General features: G+C 34.0%; 1 protein-coding gene across 1 annotated transcript in view; it reads right to left on the reverse strand.

Moving 5' to 3' along the window:
* The window catches only part of ESR2 (estrogen receptor 2), an 85,812-nt gene that overhangs the window by 24,423 nt on the left and 38,856 nt on the right, over nucleotides 1-22,533 (reverse strand). Inside the window, exons 4-5 of the mRNA XM_003756342.2 lie at nucleotides 15,945-16,061; nucleotides 5,451-5,750 (exon numbers count right to left, since the gene is read on the reverse strand). Coding sequence (XP_003756390.1) covers nucleotides 5,451-5,750; nucleotides 15,945-16,061 — 417 coding nt within the window. The remainder of the gene's footprint in view (nucleotides 1-5,450; nucleotides 5,751-15,944; nucleotides 16,062-22,533) is intronic.

Genomic DNA, 22,533 nt, shown 5'->3' on the forward strand with positions numbered 1-22,533 from the left:
TAACCACTATAGATCTTTCCATTATCTTTTTGGTCACTCACCATTATAATTCTTCTGAAAATTGCATGATTCATAGCCACATAGACTCACTTGGAAGAATGCTGGTTTTAAAGAAGTACTTTTTTATTGCAGCAAGCAACTTAGGATCATTAAAATTACTGTGCAATTTTCTAAATGTGACCACACACAACCTTTTCTCCCTCTTCAAGTATGGATCCCCCTTACCATCCATAGATACTGCCTGAATAAGATGTACCAATCTCCTATTTAAGTGAAATTTACTACCTGGATTTTCTTTTTAATTGTCTGTTTCAAAGCAATATGGAAATATATTGTGAATCAAGGCCTCTTTTATATGAATTTATTTTAACCTTCTAAAAGGATTTAATAATTCATTCTATGTTGAGGAAATATTTGCCTATTTTTTAGGGAAAGAAAAGTTGAGCACTAGGGTTAAAAAATCAATCATAAAAAAAAAGATGTAACTAGAAAGAAATTCACATGAAAACAAAAACAAACAAAAAAGGTCAGAGGAATTTCAGTGACTCAGAATGAATCAGTAGAATGATATGGCAGGCAATAAAAATAGGTATAACGAAGCATCATGAAGGATAAAAATGGTATAAATATCATGCTAAAAAGGTAGAATGAGTAGTCATACCAAAAAGATCAGGGAGTAGTCAATGTATATGTTCTTAACTAAGATATGAAATTACTGTCTTCAATAAAAGAAACTAGAATCAGTACCCTTTACTAAATTGGAAAAGATAATATTAACAGTTATATATATATGGATTTCTAAAGTTTGCACAGAATTTTGCATATATAATTTCCTATAAGGACCCAAACATCCCTGTGAAGTAGGCACCACTGGTATTAATTCTCCTTACAAAAGGGGAAAGTTCAAGTGGTTAATAGTCTATTAACCAAGTAAAGATCAGTCTTCAAAATTAGGTACCCATTTGTAGATGTTATTAACAACAATGAAAATGGATGATCTTTTAAGGACTCATGTGAATTTTAATATATTAAAATGAGAGAATTCAGGCAAATGAAGTTAATACTATAGGTCACTAGTAGTAAATGTCTAAGACTGGTTTTGAGCTCAAACTTCGACTCCAGCTGGTGCTCTAGCTACTGTCACCTAGTTGCTTTTAATTAGGCATCACAGGAGGACATTTAACAAGTACAGGTACTTAAGAAGAAAACTCAGTTGATTAATCAACTTAGGGCTACTCTTTTTTCTTTATTATGTTATTTTATTATAATAACTTTTTATTGACAGAACCCATGCCAGGGTAGTTTTTTGCAAAAGAGATACTTGTTATAAGAAAACCAGTATTGATACATTTTGCTTTATCAAATTGAATGTTTAATTATAGTCAATAGACGTTAAAGTTGGAACTAAGATTTTCTTCACCTTTCAGTCAATTGTATGACTAAATCTTCTATATATTTGTTAAAGTTTATCTATTCCCCCTTCATTTACCCTTCATGTCTCTGTTAAGTGTGCAAATTTTTCTCATAAAGATCTTATAAAAATGAGGAGATATATGTAATGAATAGCTGATATTTTCTTGACTGCATTTTTCCATAAAACAAAATTTCTGTGTATAATTGGTCAATAGTATTATTGTCATAGCCCTTATATTATTTAGTGTCACTATTTTTTATAAGGCACACTGGGGATCTATAATGTTAAGGTACAAATGTGTACAAATGGACATTCCCCTGTAAATGAGGGGGAAAAGTATGTTACAGATATATTGAAGTATCTTTTCCATTTTTCATCTATTTATTGTCCTTCCATCTGCACTCCCTGGCCCCATGCCACTTAGACTAATTTTACCTTAAAAAGTATTGAGGCTATCTTAGAGATTTAGAGAACTAAAGCCTCAGATTGTTGATAGCACTTTCTAGTTATATGACTACAAAATAGCCACAAGGAATTCAGGGGATCACAAAAGTGAGCCCCATCTTTGACAAAGAGACCTAACTCAGTTTCAATTGATCAATGATGGACAGAAGCAGCTACACCCAAAGAAAGAACACTGGGAAATGAATGTAAACTGCTTGCATTTTTGTTTTTTTCTTCCCAGATTATTTTTATCTTCTGAATCCAATTCTCCCTGTACAACAAGAGAACTGTTTGGTTCTGCACACATATATTGTATCTAGGACATATTCAACATATATAGGACTGCTTGCCATCTAGGGGAGGAGGTGGAGGGAGAGAGTAGAAAAATCGGAACAGAAGTGAGTGCAAAGGATAATGTTGTAAAAAAACTACCCTGGCATGGGTTCTGTCAATAAAAAGTTATTATAATAAAAATAAATAAATAAAAGAAAAAAAAAGTGAGCCCCAAGTTGATTAATCAACTTGAGTTTTCTTCAGTACCTGTCTTTGTTAAATGTCCTCCTGTGATGCCTAATTAAAAAGCAACTAGGTGGCACAGTAGCTAGAGCACCAGGCCTGGAGTCAGGAAGCTCTGAGCTCAAAACCAGTCTTAGACATTTACTAGCTGTGTGACCCTGAGTGAGTCATTTAACTTCATTTGCCTGAATTCTCTCATCTGTAAAATGAGTTGAAGACAAAAATGGCAAACCACTCCAGGATCTTCACCAAGTAAACCCACAGCAATGTGGTTAAATAAATCATTTTGTTAACTGTTGAAAGACATACTGGTGCCTCATTTTGTTCCAATACTGAACCCAAACTACCAGGGTCCTGGCTTCCCAGAACAACTGGCAGGGTACTACAGGATTAGAACATGATGACCTCAAAGTGAAGGACGAGCAATGCAGAGGAGAGTGAACTTCTACTCGTGCTTTGGATGACATCTCTGGAGCCAGTGATTGCTTACTATGAAGTGTCCCCTGCTGCTTCTGGGAGATTAAAGTGTCTTTGGCCAGTCAGAAAAAAAAAAAAAAAAACTGGATATGAGTAGGCTCAGTGTTTTAAGAATGAGTCTTAAAGATAATGAAGATAAATTATTTTAGGTGCACAGTGGATGTTTATTCCTGGACCTTTCAACCTGATAATTAAACCCTCCTCAAATTTCTACTATTGAATTTACTTTGAACTCATTTTATCTTCAAAGCAGCCATGAGAAAAGTTGTTTTTTTTTTTTTTTCCCCCAAGATCCTTCCCAATGGTGTGGACCAAAGAATCACAACCATATCCATTGGGTAGAATGCCATTTGACTTCTTAAATGCCAAATGAAAAAATAAAACTCATTCAGGAGCCTTCAATGCTGTTATTAGATCCTAATATTCCATGGGACAAAAGAGATTAAATTTGGGAGGATTGAAAGCTATGATTTTCCCATCATTAAAAAAAAAAAAAAAAAAAGACAAATACTATAGAACTAGGTGTGCCTCTCCCTTGCTAGAACTAGATGCCTTTGTATTGCCATTGGCTATCACTATCCGATTGCCTCAGAGGGATGTCACTGAAAGAAGGCCCCTTCAAAATTTAAGGCAGTCATAAATATGTAGGAATAGGGAAAGAATTGTTTAATTTTGAAAGGCTTTTTGGATGTAGCTGAACAAGCAGTCTTCAGTCCTCTAATTACATAGTGACACAGGCAGGCAATTGAAGTGTAGCACAGGGGATCTCACCAGTGAGAGAATGCAAGGGAAGACACTCTATGATAACTTTATGCTGAAAAACCTCTAAGTTTTGTTTGCCTTTTTATTTGGGGTATTTGAGAGGTCGAACAGAATCCTACTTCATAGACTTACTTGTGATTGTTTGGTATCGCCATTGGAAGAGGCATTTGAAAATACTATGCTCAATTCTCCCCTGGCACCAGAGACCTTTCTGGGATGGAGGATAAGGTCATATGTGCCTATGGAACCCCAGTTAATTTTCTGAGGACATTCAGGAGTGTTCCATCAGTTCAAAATGTTCCTCTCATTCTCAGTCTATAAACAGAGAGGTAGCAGTTGAATGTAGCAGAGGAGGTGGAAGAGAGAAAAATGTAGCAGTAAGGAGGGAGCAGCAGACACAAATGAAGGAAACTGAGACTATAAATGATCTGTCAGTCATCACATAGCCCGTACCGGGCAGATGCGGAATTCAAGCCCAAATGAACTCTTTTTAAGTACCTTTGAGATGACTCTCCCAGTAGCTCATTTATAGTATACAAAGCATTTTCCTCAAGACTATTCTATGTGGAAGCTAATGCAATGTTTCCTATTTTACAAAGGAGGAAACAGACTCAAAGATAGTAAATGGCTTGATCACAGAGCTAGTTCCAGAACTGGAATCCAGCCCTTCCAACTTCAAGTCCAATGCTACCATATTTTTGTCTCAAAATACCAAACATAGACCCAAACCATATAAATGGAATCTTCCCTTTACCTTGATATTTCCAGACTATAGTTAGATTTATCTGTTCCTATTATCTTGAATATATTACATTATACATTAACATAAATATAAAATAAATCAAATTTATAACATAAACATTCAATATAACATAAATAACACAAACAATAATTATAATTATGTATAAACACCTATTAATATAAATAATAGCCACAGGAATCTCTGAACTATTCAAAAGATACATATGGTATGCTTTGTTATTATTTCTAAATTAGCCTGGTTTTTGGTTTTTTTTTTTTTTTTTTTTTTTTGGTTTTTTTAAGTTCATCCAAATATATTTGCTCACTCAAAAAAAAATTTCACAAAATATTTTTTAAATATTTCAAATAATAAGACTTTGTTATTGTTATTCAAACAATTAAAAATTACATAAAAAATAGTAAAGGCAATTTTTATACTGTCTTTGTTAAAGGGAATTCCCTATATGCCCTTTCATTGATGTAGAAAATTCCCCCCAAATTGATTTCTTTTACTAATGTTGAGCACCTGATCTGCAATTTACAACCTATGAGAGTCACCTGGAGCATTGCTAAGTTAAATGATTTGCCTAGAGTCACGTTGTCTATTATAGAGGTCCTCAAAGTACGGCCCGGACACGGGCCAGATGCGCAGCTGAGGACATTTATCCCCCTCACCCAGGGCTATGAAGTTTCTTTATTTAAAGGCCCACAAAACAAAGTTTTTGTTTTTACTATAGTCTGGCCCTCCAACAGTCTGAGGGACAGTGAACTGGCCCCCTATTTAACAAGTTTGAGGATCCCTGGATAAATACTAGAGGTGGTATTTGAACCACTTCTCCTAATTCTGAGTCTGGCTCATTATCCAGTGTCTCTGCTGCTGGCATATCATCATCCTAGAGCACAAATGGCATTCCACCACCTAAGACTGAACAATAATATGTCTGTGACATATTTATGCTCCTCCACAATACCATGCTTATCATTTCCATTACCTACTTCTGAATAAAATAAATATATTCGTGTTTGATTCAGGGAGACAGCAACTGACTTTGAGAGTCCTCAAACTAATGACACAATAAGCTCACAAAACTCCTACCAGGAATTTTCTTGGCCCATCCAATCATGTGAACCAGCTCCTTGTCTGCAAGCTTGGTCAATGACATCATCATGGAGGCTTCAGTAAATGGTTTGTTGGGGCGACTCACAAATACATTGGGTGGCTCTGCTTCCAAGAGAGATAGCACAAACTGCTCAGGACTCAAGGCATTCATCAGCAGCTCTTTCACTCGGGTTACATTTTCACTGTTTTTCTTTGCTTTGCTAAGACAATTCACTTGCTCATCTGAATTTCTCTGCCTTCGGATAACTCGATACCCACAACGTTCTCTCCGGGAACCTGTAGATGGGGGAAAAGGGAAAAAGTAAGAAAATGTTTTCTCTCTCTTTCTTCTGCCAAATCTTAGCATTTCCTGTGCAAAGAAGATAAATTATAAGCAGAAATTAATATCCTTCTTTTGTGTCTGTTATATATTAATAATATATTATATAAATATAATAAATACATGATGTATTATTACATAATTCAATTCTATTGGAGATTTTTTCCCTTAAAGTATTCCCTTGATTTAAATAAGGTTAAAATCTAGAACAGACATAATTTCTCTACCTGGTCTCTAACTCGTCTGTTGTCTAAATTTTGTTTTGCCATTGCATATTTTTAAAAGAAATGTTAACCTAAAACTGGCCCAGAATTAGAACCTAATCTTTCAAGCATAAAAATAATAAGCAAACAAGAGTGAGTGAATGAATTAATTAATCAACAAAGAAATCAGAAAATGTCTCCTACTTCCATTAAGTACAAAATAAATGCTTCAGAACAAAAGAAACCCTCCTCTCAGGAGCACTTTGAAGCAAATTTAGGTCACTTGTTGGCAAATTTAAAGTCTCAACTATAAATCTTTCTGGTAGTGACCTTACAGAGTTCTGGTAGAGACCTCACAGCTGACCAGTTATATCCCCATTGAAAAATGTATCAATGTAAGTATAGTTAAGGAAAGAATTGCAAATTTTTGATCATTCAGTTCACCTTTATAGAATTTATATGGGGGACAAATGAATTCTCCCTATTAGAAATAAATGTGATTCAATTCAGCAAATATTTATAGAATGTCTAATATGACACCAATTGCAAGAGATACAACTAAGATTAAGATACATGATCTGCTTTCAAAGGTTTTAAAATCTAGTGTGAGAGAAAAGGTTGGGAAAAAACAAGATATTTTTTACAGTCAGTCACCAAGCAATAAAGCAGCATGTGCTTATTTAATATGATGTCTAATTTAATGTAATTTATATATTTGTAAATCTATATTTAATATAACATAACTTTAAATGAATTTAATAAGTATGTTCTGTGCTGGAAATACAAGGTAAGACTTCCCCTCTCAAAAAAAAAAAAAATTTCTAATCTGAAGGAGCTCAGTTTAAAGGGAGAGATTACATGCAAACAACTATGTACAAATAAAGGGAAAATCTTAGCATTAAGGAATTGACAAAGTCCATAACAAAAATGATGAATAAAAGAATTGAAACTCCTTTCTGAGACAGAAGGGGAAAATGTCCAAACTTTTTAATATACAGGAAAACTTTTACTGAGATGGAAGTCATTCTTGCATCAGAAAATCATTGACTTTTAAAACAAAGACCCATAAAACTAAAAGAATTTTTAAAATGAGAAAAAAGAGGTATTGTCTAGTTAAAATTTCAATCTGACTTTAAAATAAAGTTATTAAAAAGTGGGAATTAGATATCAACCTGAACAATTTCCTACAGAAGTTTAACCAATATAAATCAATTATTGCAATGAATTATAATTATTATTAAATTATCTTAGTTTGATTTCATTTCTGAGTGGAAAGATATAGCAACCAAAGGCCACACCAATTTAAAATGAAAATTCCTTTGTAAAATCTTACAATATCATGTTCCACCATCCTTTTTTTGTAAGTATTATCACCTTATATAGGAAACAGAAGGAAAATCAAGCTTAAAGAAAGGTTAGTTGAGTTGTATGTAATATATTTATGGTGTCTTATACAAGCCTTTTTTTTTAAGTTCCTTATATAGGAAAATATTCATATTTGTTGGTATTTATCAACTTCCTAATTTTTCAATTAAAAAAAAGAAAACTTAGTAAGAGAATGAGTTAAGCAGAGTTATTCCAAGGGCTTTGAAAAGTGGGATCATTCTGAAAAGATTTTTAGTCCAAAGTATTTTCACTATTAAGGATAGCAGAGCCATAATTTTATAGACACTAGGATCACAATTCCAGACATACTTATTGAGGAAGTAGAAATGATATCAAGAAAAAAAAGCTAAGAGCTGCAAACATATTCAGAGATCTATATTGGCAGCAACATAGCATTAAAGAAGGCAAAATGTATAAAGCTGCAAGTTGTAGTCTTTGAGGAACAAGACCACAGAGAGGTTAACAGAGAGGTGGATGGTGGCTACAAACAGGTTGCAACACATGACAAACAAGGAATCACATCGAAGAAGCAAGTTAAAGAATGCCAAAGAAAAAATGTACAATAATAAAAGAATTATATGTGGCTTTTTATGTGGTGGCAAAGAATTGGAAATTGAGGGGATGCCCATCAATTGGGGAATAGTTGAACAAGTTGTGATCGGGATGGAATACTAATGTGCTAATGGAATACTAATGATGAACAAGACACTTTCAAAAAATCTAGAAAGATTTAAGTGCACTAATACAAAATGAGCAGAACCAGGAAAACAGTGTATGCAGTAACAGAATATTGAATGATCAACTGTGAATAACTTAGCTATTCTCAGCAATACAAAGATCCATGACAATAGACTTTTGTTTAGTCTATTTTCTACAATAACAATTTCTACTGGTTCTTCACAACACCACAATGTTGGAAAATGAAGGTACTGATTTTCAAATCCCCTTTTGATTCAAATATTTGTTAAATGTCTGCTTTTCTCTTCAGTGCTTTGTATATATAACAGAGACATCCAGGGCCTTCAAGGACTTAACATTTCAGGGAGTTAGAAATAATAATAGATACTTTGTGACCCTACAGAAGTCACTTAACTTCTGTCAGTTTCCTCATTTGTAAAATAAATGTCATAAGAGCATCTACCTTCCAGAGTTGTGAGAATAAAATGAGATAATAATTATAAAGTGCTTAACACAGAGCATAGCCCACACAGTAAGCACTATATAAATGCTAATTATAATGATGATTATTACTATTATTATTGAAGTGCTTTGCAAACTTTAAGGCACTACATAAATGCTACTTATAGAAAAAATGATTATTATTAAGTAAATAAAAGATAATTTTAGGAGGAAAAGAGCATTCAAATTGAATTGGAAGAGTGGGTAAGGCCTAAGCAGAAGGGGGGCACTTGAGATGATTCTTGAAAGCAATTTTTCTAATTTCTAATTCCAAGAATCGGGTTTGAGGATGCAGTGAATTCTGAGTATATAATTCTATGTTTAGAAAGACAACAAAAATAATAATAGAGGGAAATTAATAAAAATAACAATATATGTATTGTACTTTAAGGTTTTTAAAGAGCTTTATCAATATTTTATCCTCAAAACAGCTCTGGGAGTTAGGGGTTATTTTATTACCATTTATTCATGAAAGAAACTGAGGCAAACAGAGATTAAGTGCTTTGCAGAAGATCACGCTGCTAGTAAGTGTCTGAGATTAGTTTAGAGTTTATTGATTCCACTTCACACTGGAATGACAATAGCTCAGAGAAGATTTAGTAGGTAAATCTTATTGGAAAGTAGAGTATATGAAAGAAAGAAATGTGAAATAAGGCTGAAAAAACAGTTTGGGGCCAGCTTTCAAAGAGCTTTAAGTACCAGATTGAATTGTTTGTATTTTATCCTAAAGGTATAGATTAGGAAAGATGTGAGGAGGGAGAGAAGAGGGAAATAATATATAATCAAACTAGTGTTTTAGGATTGTAATACTTCAGAAAATCTTATTTTGGCAGCTGTGTGGAGGATGCAAAGGGGCAGGTAGGGAGACGAAGCCAGAAAACCATTAGTAGGCTAGATTGGTTTTGAAGGGAAAGAGAAAAATAGCCTAGAAACTTCAGGGGATGGATAGCAGATCCTAGTGAAGATTTTTTTCTTGTTTTTTTTTTGTGTTTTTTTTTTTAATGATAAAGGAGATCTAAGAATGTTTATAGACAGAGAAAAAAACTAGTAGAAAACAAAAAAATTTGAAGATGCAAGAGGGAGGAAGGCTGATTACTATTAACAAGGCCATGAAGTAGACTGGAAAATATATGATCAAAGGCACATGTGCAAGGGTTAGCCTTGGCAGGGAGAAGAGATCTTTGTTCAGGGACGAGAGCAAGAAGATAAGAGATTCTAAAGCTGAAAAAAAAGGAAACTAAGGGGGGTCATATTGGATGATCTGTAGTTTTGGAATCAGAAGACTTGGGTGTAATCCCACTTCTCATGTTATAAGCATAGGTCAAATCATTTAATATCCCTAAGGCTCAGTTTCCTAATCTGTAAAAGAGAAGGCAATATTTACTGTTCTTAATTTAGGAGGTCATTGAGGAACAAAATGAGATTTTTAAAAAAATGTTCAATAGTATTTTATTTTCCAAATACACATATAGTTTTCAACATTCATTTTTGTAAGATTTTGTGTTGTAAATTTCTTCTTCTCTTCCTATCTTCCTCCTCCCCAAGACAGCAAGTAATCTGACATGGGTTAAATATGCACACTTCTTTTAAACATGTTTCCATATTTGTCATGTGGTACAAGAAAAATCAAACCAAAAGACAAAAAAAAAAACTATGAGAAAGAAAAATAAAAAGTGAAACTACTGTTCTTCAATCCATAATTCTCTCCAAAATGAAATAATTTATATAAAGGACTGCAAATAGTGAAGGTATAATTTATATGTCAGTTTTTATGATTGTTGATGATTAGAGCTATGACAGACATTAGAGATCAATTTTTAGAACTCCAACTCTGTGAATAACATATATATATATAAATATATATAAAACATTTTTCTATTATGCTAGAGATTAAAAGATCGTCTTCTATAAGATAATTATGCCAACAAAGAAAATCCATCAAAATAAGAAAAGAATCTAGTTAGAGAATGATTGGGAGGAACAAAGATAAATTACCTTTTATGTATTCCTTGCACTTGTCTGTCAAATTATAGTATCTCATTTTATTTAAGGACCACAGTTTATCTTTTAATTAAAGCTTTTTATTTTCAAAACATATGCATAGATAATTTCCAACATTCACCCTTGCAAAACCTTGTGTTCTAAATTTTTCCTTTCCTTGCCCCCACCACTTCCTCAGATAGCAAGTAATACAATATATGTTAAACATATGCAATTCTTCTATACGTAAGTCCACAAATTTCATGCTGCACAAGAAAAATCAGATTAAAGAGAAAAAAAGAGAAAGAAAACAAAATGCAAGCAAACAACAAACAGCTGAAAATACTATATTGTGATCCACATTCAGTTCACATAGTCCTCTCTCTAGTTGCAGGTGGCTCTCTCCATTACAAGACCATTGGAACTGACCCGAATCATCTCATTGTTGAAAAGAGCCACGTCCCGGCCCTCTTTGTAGTGGCCAGAAACTGGAAACTGAGTGGATGCCCATCAATTGGAGAAGGGATGAATAAGTTGTGGTATGTGCATATTATGGAATATTATTGTTTGGTAAGAAATGACCAACAGGATGATTTCAGAAAGGCCTGGAGAGACTTAACACAAACTGATGCTGAGTGAAACAAGCAGGACCAGAAGATCATTATATACTTCAACAACAATACTATATTGATGACCAATTATGCTGGACCTGGCCATCTTCAGCAATGACATGAACCAAATCAGTTCCAATGGAGCAGTAATGAACTGAACCAACTACAATGACTAAGAACCATTACGTTGAATTCCCAATCCCTATATTTTTGCCCACCTGCATTTTTTATTTCCTTCACAGGCTAATTGTACAATATTTCAGAGTCTGATTCTTTTTGTACAGCAAAATAACGGTTTGGTCATGTATACTTATTGTGTATCTAATTTATATTTTAATATATTTAACATCTACTGGTCATCCTGCCATCTGGGGGAAGGAGTGGGGGGAAGGAGGGGAAAAATTGGAACAAGAGGTTTGGCAATTGTCAATGCTGTAAAGTTTACCCATACATATAACCTGTAAATAAAAGGCTATTGAAATTTTTTTAAAAAGAGCCAGGTCCATCAGAATTGATCATTGTATAATCTTGCTATTTCTGTGTATAATGGTCTCCTGGTTCTTAGCATCAGTTCATGTAAGTCTCTCCAAGCCTCTCTGTATTCATCCTGCTGGTCATTTCTTACAGAACAATAATATTCCATAACATTCATATACTACAACTTATTCAGCCATTCTCCAATTGATGGGCATCCACTCAGTTTCCAGTTTCTGGCCACTACAAAGAGGGCTGCCACAAACATTTTTACACGTGTGTCCCTTTCCCTCCTTTAAGATCTCTTTGGGATTTCAGACGCAGTAGAAACAAAACTGGACCAAAGTGTATGCACAGTTTGATAGGCCTTTGGGCACAGCTCCAAATTGCTCTCCAGAATGGTTGAATTAGTTCACAACTCCACCAACAATGTAGGATCACAGTTTATTTACCTATCTTCCCTTTTGTTAGGCATTTAAGTTGCTGCTAATTTCCCCAGCAGCAAAATTAACTGGCGTAAACCATCATGCCTAGCTCAGGCTTTGCTTTTTGTAACACTCTCATTGTATATTTTGAACAATACTATCGCTGTCTTAATTGCTAAATCAAACAACCTCTTCTCACTTCATATTCCTTTTGGTCTTTTCACTTTCTTTTGTTGTTATTCAGTCATTTCAATCCTGTTCAATTCTTTGTGACCCCATTTGGGGTATTCTTGGCAAAGGGAGTGATTTGCCATTTCCTTCTCCAGCTTGTTTTACAGAAGAGAAAACTGAGGCAAACAGGAGAAGTGACTTACCTAGAATCACACAACAGTATGTGTATGAGGCTGAATTTGAGTTCAGGAAGATAAGTCTTTCTTACATGAACTGATGCTAAGTAAAGTGAACCAAACCAAGGAACATTGTACACAATAACAAGATTATGTGATGATCAACTGTGATAGACTTGGGTCTTTTCAACAATAAGGTGACTTGGACCAATTCCAATAGACTTGTGATGAAAAGAATCATTTACATCCCCATACAGAACTATGGGGATTGAATGTGGATCCCAATATAGTATTTTCACCTTTATTGTTGTTTGCTTGCTTGCTAATTTGTTTTTTCTCTCATTTTTAATCTGATTTTTCTTGGGTAGCATGATAAATATGGAAATATTTTTAGAAGAATTGTACATGTTCAATCTATATTAGATTGCTTGCTGGAGAGTGAGGAGAGGAAAAAAAATGGAATATGAGATTTTGCAAAGGTGAATGTTGAAAACTACCTTTGCATGTATTGGAAAAAATAAAATACTATTTTTTTTTTTTTAAAAAGGACATCTTTTTGACTCCAGGCCCAGCCCTCTATCCATTACCATATCCTTAATCACTTTCTGTCCTGGTGACATTCTTCCATGAGTTTAGATTCTCTCTTCTAAACTCTTATTTCCCATAACATCTCTACCTGAAAATCAGAAAATATGTCTACCATCAAATTGATTATTTTTTCCTCTTAAGGTACCACCATCATTCCAGTCATCTAGGTGCATAAGCTTAGAATGATTATTGAATCTTGCCTCTAATTTACTGCACATATCCACGCAAACTCCAAGCCTTGTCAATTCTACCTCCATAATGTTACTCCTGTTTTCCTTTGCCATGACTTAGTTCCTATTCTAGATCAGGCCCTCATCATCACTTAATTGTGAACTCCTTGAGAGCAGAAACTATTATTTGCTTCTTTTTTTAATCCCCAGCACTTAGTACAGTGTAGGTATTTAATAAATGCTTAATGACTAAATGACACATCAGACCATTCTAATACACTGCTTTTCTCATCTTCCTTACTTTAGTTAAAATAGTCTTATCACATTAAAAATCTGACAATGTTATTCTCCCTCTTGAAAACACCCCATTGAAACAAGGATAAGATACAAACTCTTTAGTCATCATTTAAAGCCTTCCACTATTTTACTCTGACTTATTTTTCTAGAATGGATTTGGCATCAAGAAGACTTGGATTCAATTTCTGCCTCCAACACACATATGGGACCATAGGCAACTCACTTAATATTTGCCATCGTCTCATATCTGGATTATTCGTCCATGATGCTAATGTAGCCTGCTAGTTAATGCTCCCTGCCTTAAGTCTGTCCCCATTCCAGTCCATTCTCCACTCAACTATTAAATTAATAAATTTAAGTGCAAGTCTGGCCATGTCACCCTCTATTTAACCAACTTCAAGGGCTCTATATTGTCCTCAAGATAAAACAAAAAATCTACTCCTTCATTTATAGTCCTCCACAACTTAGTACCCTCCTACCTTACATAATCCCTAAGTACTCTGGGAGCCAAATACACTAAAGTTGCTCAGTACTCATCTCTAAACTCTGAGCATTTTCCCTGCCTAGAATTCTCTCCCTTCTTATCTTTATATCCCAGATTCCCTGGTTTCCTTAAATTCCCAGGTTAAATCTTACCTTCTTCAAGAAGTTTTTCTCTAGTCTGTTTAGGCCTGGGGGCTTCCTTCAGCAATTATTATCTCCAAGATATCTGTCTATATCTTATTTGAGCAGCTAAGTGGTATAATGATATAGTTTAGGTCTGGAGTCAGAAAGATTCATTTTTCTGAGTTCAAATCTAACCTCAGACACTTATCTAACTATACCATCCTTAGAAAATCATGTATTCCTGTTTGCCTCGGTTTCCTCATCTATAAAATGAACTAGAGAAGAAAAAGGTAAACCACTCCAGTATCCCTGCCAAGAAAATCCCAAATGGGGTCACAAGGTGTCAGTCAGGTACAACTAAAAACGACTAAATAAAAATATCTTGTTTGAACAAATTTATTTACATTGTTACTTTTTCCGAGTAGACTGAGATTCTTGAGAACAAGAACTGTTTTTTGCTTTTCTTTGTAACCTCATTGTTAAGTACAATGCCTGGCATAGAGTAGGTGCTTATAAAATGCTAGATGACTGATTAAGTCTCAGTTCCCTCATTTGTAAAATTGGGATAATAATGCTTGTACTACCAATCCCAGAGAGTTGATGAAAGGTTCAAATGAGAATAAACATGAAGCGTTTTAAAATGTTAAAGTCCTATATAAAATTATAATAATAATAACTGTGCTCCAGTCAAAATGGACCCCTAGCTAGTCCCAGAATGAAATATTTTATCTCCTGCCTCTACACATTTAGAAAAATTATTCTCCATGCCTGGAATATGCCTCTCTACCTCTGAAAATCTTTGCCACTTTCAGGCATGACCCATTCTGTGAAGTTCCCTAATTCTATTAATTTTGTGTAACTTTTCTTCCTTAAATTACCTCATCTGGTATACATTTGTATTTATGTCAATCTTTTCTCTATCTCCATTTGCTAACAGATTATAAGCTCCCACAGAGCAGGAATATTTGATTTTGCCTTTGTATTCTCAGCATCTAGTCCAGTGCTTTACAATTAATAAATGCTTCACTGAATGGGCATGACTAAGTAGGCCTCAGACACTTACTAGCTGTGTGAGTGTGGACAAGTAACTTATCTTCTGCTTGTCTCAATCCACTGGAGAGGGAAATGTCAAACTACTCCAGTATCTTTGCCAAGAAAATTCCATTTATGATCTATGAGGTCACGAAGAATTAGACATGACTGAACAACAATATGCTGAAGGGATATGGGGGCATGTAAGATGGAAAGAAAAGGAAAATCATTCTCAAGGAGAAACTCCCAAGTCCTTGGTTAATTGTCAAGGCAAAGGGTACCTCCTTTCATCACAGAGTCATATCAAAACATTTTGAATAGCTTCACAGAAATCATCCACAGTCCTTTCTGTCTCTGGCATCTTAAGCTTGGCCAAAATCCTGTCATATCATAGAATGGCTAATTAAAACCCTTCTGGATTCATGACAGTCAATGTAGTCTAGTTTTCTGTCCTTGTCCATTTGCACTGAACTTGCTGTTTGATAAACTTTTGGTTTCACTATAAATTGAATTCAGTTAGCTATGGCATAAAAATATTTTTAATGATATAGTTATATAATTATATATTTGTGTGTAATATGTAATTATATATTCATATATAATTATATTAGGCAATATAATTATATGTTCACAATGAATATATAATTGTATTAGGTAATATGGTTATATAATCATATAATAGACAATTATATTAGATAATACAATTATATATTCATACAATATACATTTATGTTGAACAGTATAATTATACATTCATATGTTATCATATGTATATTATGCATAATATAAAATAATATAGATAATAAAAAGACCTTGGGTGAATAGAATAAAATAAATATGGAAATAAGCTCACCACATTTCATCATTCCAACTTCATAACATTTCCGAAGTCTACAGGCTTGGCAACTTTTGCGTCGATTCTTATCAATTGTGCATTGATTTGTAGCTGGACAGATATAATCATTATGTCCTAATTTTTGAAAAAAGGCAAAAAGAAGGAAGTTTAAGGTTACAATATTTTGCTTATGCACCTTCTGGTGGATAACACTGGTAACACAGCATAGCTGAAATGCTTCACTCTCTACCAGGTTAAAAAAATCAAAAGCTTATTGGTATGAAGGACAAACCATGAAATATCATTGATATAAAAGAAAAAACATGTAGATTCAAAGACAAAGACATTTAGAATATCCCAGTGTTTTTGGCTATAAGTAAATTGACTTAAATTACTCCATTTCCTGTCTTAGCATTCTTACTATATTCTGAAAAATGGGTACAATTAGAAATCGCTCTTGAAGGTATTCATACATGGAACTAAACTGAGCCATGCAGATAGAGTTGTATATTTACAAGCTTATCTATCTTTCCCTCCTTTCTTCCTTACTTTTTCAGTATAAACATGTGTGTGTGAGTGAGAGAATGAGTGTGCAAGAGTATATGAGAGCACAAGAGAAAGGTCCCATAGCAGTCAGATAAGGAGTAAACAAAAAAGGCCAAATGATTTTTGCAATTATAATGAAAATTAAGACAAGAAACTGGAGGCCTCAAAAGGAAAATCTGATGTGTTTTATCAATAAACTGTTCCAAATTCTGAAGCTATCTCCCCAAAACAACATCATAAATGATAATTAGGTTTCCAGGACAACCCTCCAAAATCTAGAAAACCCCACATGTTCAGTAAGTGGAATATTAATGGGATTATTTCAACTACATATAACTACTATTTATAGCACAGTGTCTACAACATGCCAGGCACATGCTAAGTGCTAGGGATGCAAAAAGGTCAAAAGACAGTTGTCCCTACTCTCAAAAAACTTTGATGGAAGAAACAACATGCAAAAAACTATGTACAAACAAATCATATACATGAAATAATCAACAGGAAAGACACTAGAATTAGTGGGGATGGGAAAAGAGTTCCTGTAGAAAGTAGGATTTTAACTGGGACTTGAAAGAAGTCAGGAGAGGAAGACAAGGAGGGAGAACATTGCAGGCACGGAGTATTGCTATTATAAATATCCTCTATGTCTTGTGAGAAAAGCTGCAAAGAGCCCAGGATCACTGGATCACATAGGTGGTAGTGAATAAGGTTTAAGAAGACTGGAAATTGGAGAGAAGCCAGGTCATGAAGGGCTTTGAATGCCAGAGGACTTTATATTCCATCCTGGAGATGGTAGGGAACAGCCAGAGCTTCCTGAATGGAGGGTGACATGGTCAGACCTGCCCTTTTGGGATATCGCTTTGACAGCTGGGTGGAGGATGGACTGGAATAGGGGGAGCTTCGTGGCAGTAAAATCAACCGGATGGCTATTGCACTAGTCTGGAGTGCTGCAGCCCTGCCCCAGGATGGTGTCCGTGTCAGGGCAGAGAAGTCGTACGTGAAAACAGTACAAAGATTAAATCCACAATCCTCTGCAAGACTGGATTTGGGGGATGAGAGAGCTGGCTATAAGCCTGAATACCCGAGACGCTGCTAGTGCCCTCAAAAGTAATAGAAAATGAGGCGGAAGAGTTTGGGGGAAGGAGAGAGTGTTCAGTTTTAGACAGGATAACTCATTCAGTTTGAGATGTCCAATAGATAGTTAAAGATGCAGTTCAGGGGCAGATAAGGAGGTTCCCTTCTCCCCCGGTAAATGGTGAATGCCTCTTGAAGGCTGGGGATGTTTTTAACCCTTTTTTTGTATCCTCAATGCTTAGCTCAGTGATTGGCACATAGTAGGCACCTAATAAATTCTTGTCGCCTTAATTTCTCTAAATAAAAGAAGGCACAAGTCTAGGTCAATAACTCCTTTGGTCACCATTTCCTTAGTTGTGCTCCCCACCATATAAAAAGAGGTTTTAGGGGAAATTTTTGACTTTATCAATTTATTTTTCCTTTAAATATTAAATATTATTCCTATGAAATATTTCATGTGCCAAGTTTTCCCATATATTATTTATTCCAGACATACATAATTTTAGGGCTGGAAGAGAAACAAGATCACATAGTCCAACAATCTCATTTTACACAAGGAAACTGAGGTACAGAAGGGCAAAATTAATTGCCCAAATTGCACAGTCAGTGTGAGGGAAAGGCAGGATATAAATTCAAGCCTTCTGACTGTAAGGCTAATGTTTTTTCTACTACCTCACACTATTTTTCTTTTTCTTTTTTTATTATAGCTTTTTATTTAGAAGTTATATGCATGGGTAATTTTATAGCATTGACAATTGCCAAACCTTTTGTTCCAATTTTTCCCCTCCTTCCCCCCATCCCCTCCCCGAGATGGTAGATTGACCAATACATGTTAAATATGTTAAAGTATAAATTAAATACAAAATAAGTATACATGTCCAAACAGTTATTTTGCTGAACAAAAAGAATTGGACTCTGAAATAGTCACACTATTTTTCTATGTAGTTACCCTCAAAAGTCTATTTTTAAAGCTCTGGGGATTATTATAGCTTAAAACATTAAGACTTCGGGGACCCCCTATAAACCGTAGTGTTTGCTTGCCCCATTTTATCAAAAGATTTTTCATATCTCTATCTAACCTGCCATTCTCATAAAAGCATTTAAGAATTTCAGATTTCTATTTGGAGGCAGCTAGATACAGTTTCCTGAATACAAGATCAGTTGTCCTAAGTCTAAATGATAACTTTAAACAAATCACTTACCTTCTATCTCTCTTAGTTTTCTCATCTGTAAAAAATAGCATTTACCTCTCAGGATTATTATGAGGATAAAGTAAGATAATTTGTAAAAGTATTTTGCACATCTTAAAAGTCCTATGAACAGCTTGGTTTTTACTATGATTTAAAGCTTCAAAGCACAATGTAGATTCATTAGTGTAGGAAATGCTAACTGAGGAGTTCCATTTTGGAACAAAGGTCACCCAAGGAAGTTCAAGGCAGGGACACTTTACAGGTAGGTTTTTGAATGTGAGCCTAATGTTATGAATCAGCATTTCTAAATTGGCATCTGAAAACAAAATTACTACTTCATTCTGGAAGACAACAGCAATTTCTGAAAACTAGAAGAAAGATATTCAAAAGATTTTCAAGGATAAATTGTCAAGACCAAACTACTTCTGGGGGGGGGGGAGATGATTTAACTAATAATGAAATTCAATTAATTTAATTTTATACTTTCCTAGTAATCACTGATTCATGAAAGTGATTTGTGATTGATTTTTATCACAAGCACAAAAGATAATACATCCTACAGAACTGTGTTATCATTGAATGATTGTTTCTAAAAAATATGAACTTGTGATATTGGAATAAACAATCTTCCAAAGAAAAAGAGAAAATTATTTCAGTGTAGTTTTGTTTTCTAAAGGAAAAAGAAAAAAAATCACTTTTCTAAAAGGAAGAAATTTCACTAGGGCTATCACCTGCAAGTTTTCTTCATGCATGAGGGAGTCAAACCCCTAACAAATATACCCAGAATACTTCAAATATCTTCGTGCCCTCTTCACATCTTACCTTTTCTTGTACATAAGTACAAGTATGGGTATGCAAATAATGAAATATAAATTCATCAAGAGCAAAGGTAGGTCCTAGGAGGCTTTGTACAAAGCAGCCACTAATTAAATGATTATATTTAATTATTGCAATAATAAGAATCCTTCTTCAAATGATCTTTTATTTTTAAAAAATCAAAATCACTTTAGATAAAGAGGGTCTTTATTGTCTTTCTCTAGTCCTACCAGGTAAAAAATTGATACTTTGGAGTTCTTTTAAAAAACAAAATAAAACAAAGAATTAATTATCTTACTATGGCTTTTGTCTTTCTTTATGGTATTTAAGGCAATATTCAAATTCTACTGCAGAGAGTGCAAATCCAGTGGGCTGGTCATGTTCAAATATCCAAATGTCAAAAGTATTTATCTAAAAGGACATTTTACACAGAACTTACACAAGGCAAGCACTCACATGGATGTCAGAAGAAACAATATGAAGACACTCAATGTCTCTCTAAAAAACTCCGGAATTGACAATGAAACATGGAAATCACTAATATGACAGGACCACCCAGCATGACATGTCCACATCAAAGAAGGCACTGTATTCTATAAGCAAAGCAGAATTTCAGTGGCTCAAAAAGATGCACAAATTGAGATGCATCTTCACTCCTGATATTCATATAAGCCCCACCTGCGGAGTTTTGGGGGGGCTTATATTGGTCTGATCAGCCACAGTTGGACACATTATATCTTGATTCCAACATGGTGCCATCATTTTGATCCACTTCAAGAATGAAGGACACCCACTCATACATTTTAGCTCCTGAAAATGATTATAATTGAAAAGTCTGCTATTTCCCTTTGAAATTTAAGCATAATTTTACTGTCTTCTGTAGAATCCAGCTTCTTAAACTATGGGTTGCAATTTTATAGGGGGTCTTAACTGAATATGGAGGTTCATGAAATTATGATTTATTATCAGTAAATGTTTGATTTGCATACTTATGTTATATACCTATATCCAGGGTTACATACAAATTTCTTGGATGAAAAGGGTTTGTGAGTGGAAAAAGTTTAAGAAATTATGCTTTTTTAAGTATCTCCCTCAATTCTGAAAACTATTTCAGGTCAACTTCATTGGCAAAAAAAAAATTCCACAATGATAATCCCTACTAAAAATATTTTAAACATGATTAGAAAGCAAAATAATATGAAGAGTTCAGAGAAACAGAGTTTGCAATATAGTTCCTACAATAGAGATCATTTACTTTACTTCTGGAATCAAAACCAAATATTCCAGTATCAAAATTTTGTCACATGAAAGAACTCTTCTGTAATTGATAGATTACCAAAATTATATTAAGAAAGTTTTTACAATAGAAACGCACATTTTGAGGGAAAAGGTTCTTTTAAAAAAAATAATATGAATATATTGGATTAATTGCTGTCTAGGGGAGGAGGTGGGAAGAAGGGAGGAAGAAAAAATTTGGAATACAAGGTTTTGCAAAGGTGAATGTTGAAAATTATCTTTGCATATATTTGAAAATAAAAAGCCATTATTTAAAAAAAAAAGAAAAAGAAAAGAGAGAAGGAAAAGGAGAAAAAAGGAGGGGAAAAAGAGAGAAGTGACGGTAGCAAAAACTGGATAATTAGGTGTTGGAAGGGAAGAATAATAATATATATAATCCTATAATGAGAAATTATGAAATAAATATTGTATAAATAAATTATATAATTTCCATTAAAATGAATATATCCTAAAAAATAATATAAATATTTTGTTAACTAAAAATATAATTCCTTTCTTTTTTCTGCCAAGTATTTCTTATAATAACTTGTACACTTCCTGATTAAACTTTTCTGAGTCACCTTTCTCTGGCTTTATAGGAAACTAAAGAGAAAAGGGAAAAAAGAAAAGAAATGAATGCACCTCCCTTTTCATTCTACTTGTCTTTCCCAGATAACTAATCTATGCTCAAATAGTCATCTGCTAATCTTTGAATTAAAATATTAGTTTAAAGCAGAAACCACTTTGGTTTCTGGACACTATCATTTAGTTCCAATTCAGTCAGTGTAGGGACATGAGCTAGTAGAGATGAGCTGTTAATAGTTTTGACCACTATACTAGGTAGGATAATATAAAAGAAGAGAAGGAATTTTATGTGTTTCTGGTGTTTTTTACATGACTGTTAATTCCCAAAGATTTCCTAAACATACTCAAGAAAATTCTTCTTGTAACAAATAAGAAGAATTAAGCAAAATAAAATACCTATCTGGAAACACATGCCTTGTTCCACATGTCTGATCTACCGTCTTTCTGCCAAGAGGCATGCTTCATCATCAATAGAGTGGGATTTTACAAAGAACTCTGAATGAACAGAAGGAAGAGAAATCAAAGGCACACAGAAATCAGAAAGATACTGTAGATTTAACTGAAGGCAAAGATGCAGGAAAATTAAAAGGAGATAAAGGTAGCTTAATACATAAGCAGATAAGCATAATATGATGATGATGATTATCAAGAAGAACCCAAGAACAGAAACACTTTATGTAGCTGACATTCCACTAAGGTTTTATTTTCTTGGGCAAAATATATTCTCTTTAAAAATGCAGATTTGACACCTTATCACCAATCATTTATAACTTGGAGCAGTAATTAGTTTCAGATTCATTTGCTCCTTGACAACTAGATAAGAAAGAGGTGCTGAGAAATTAAAAATCTTCAGGGAAAATATGAAAGGTAATTTTTAGATAACAGATAATAAATGTCAGGTAGAAGCTAACCCAGGTGAAGTCTTAGAGGAAAAGAAGGGCCAACCATAAGATAAAAAAAGATTGAAGACAAACTATTTACTTTACAATTGTTCCTTTACTAAAGGAGCACATGGGTAGGGAATTTATAATATAATGGAAAGAATACTAATCTGGATTAAAATATCTGAATTTCAGTCCAAATTTCATCACTTACTTGTAGTATAAATTTAAGCAATTTAT

Source organism: Sarcophilus harrisii, chromosome 2 (genome assembly GCF_902635505.1).
Source record: "Sarcophilus harrisii chromosome 2, mSarHar1.11, whole genome shotgun sequence".
Taxonomy (NCBI): domain Eukaryota; kingdom Metazoa; phylum Chordata; class Mammalia; order Dasyuromorphia; family Dasyuridae; genus Sarcophilus; species Sarcophilus harrisii.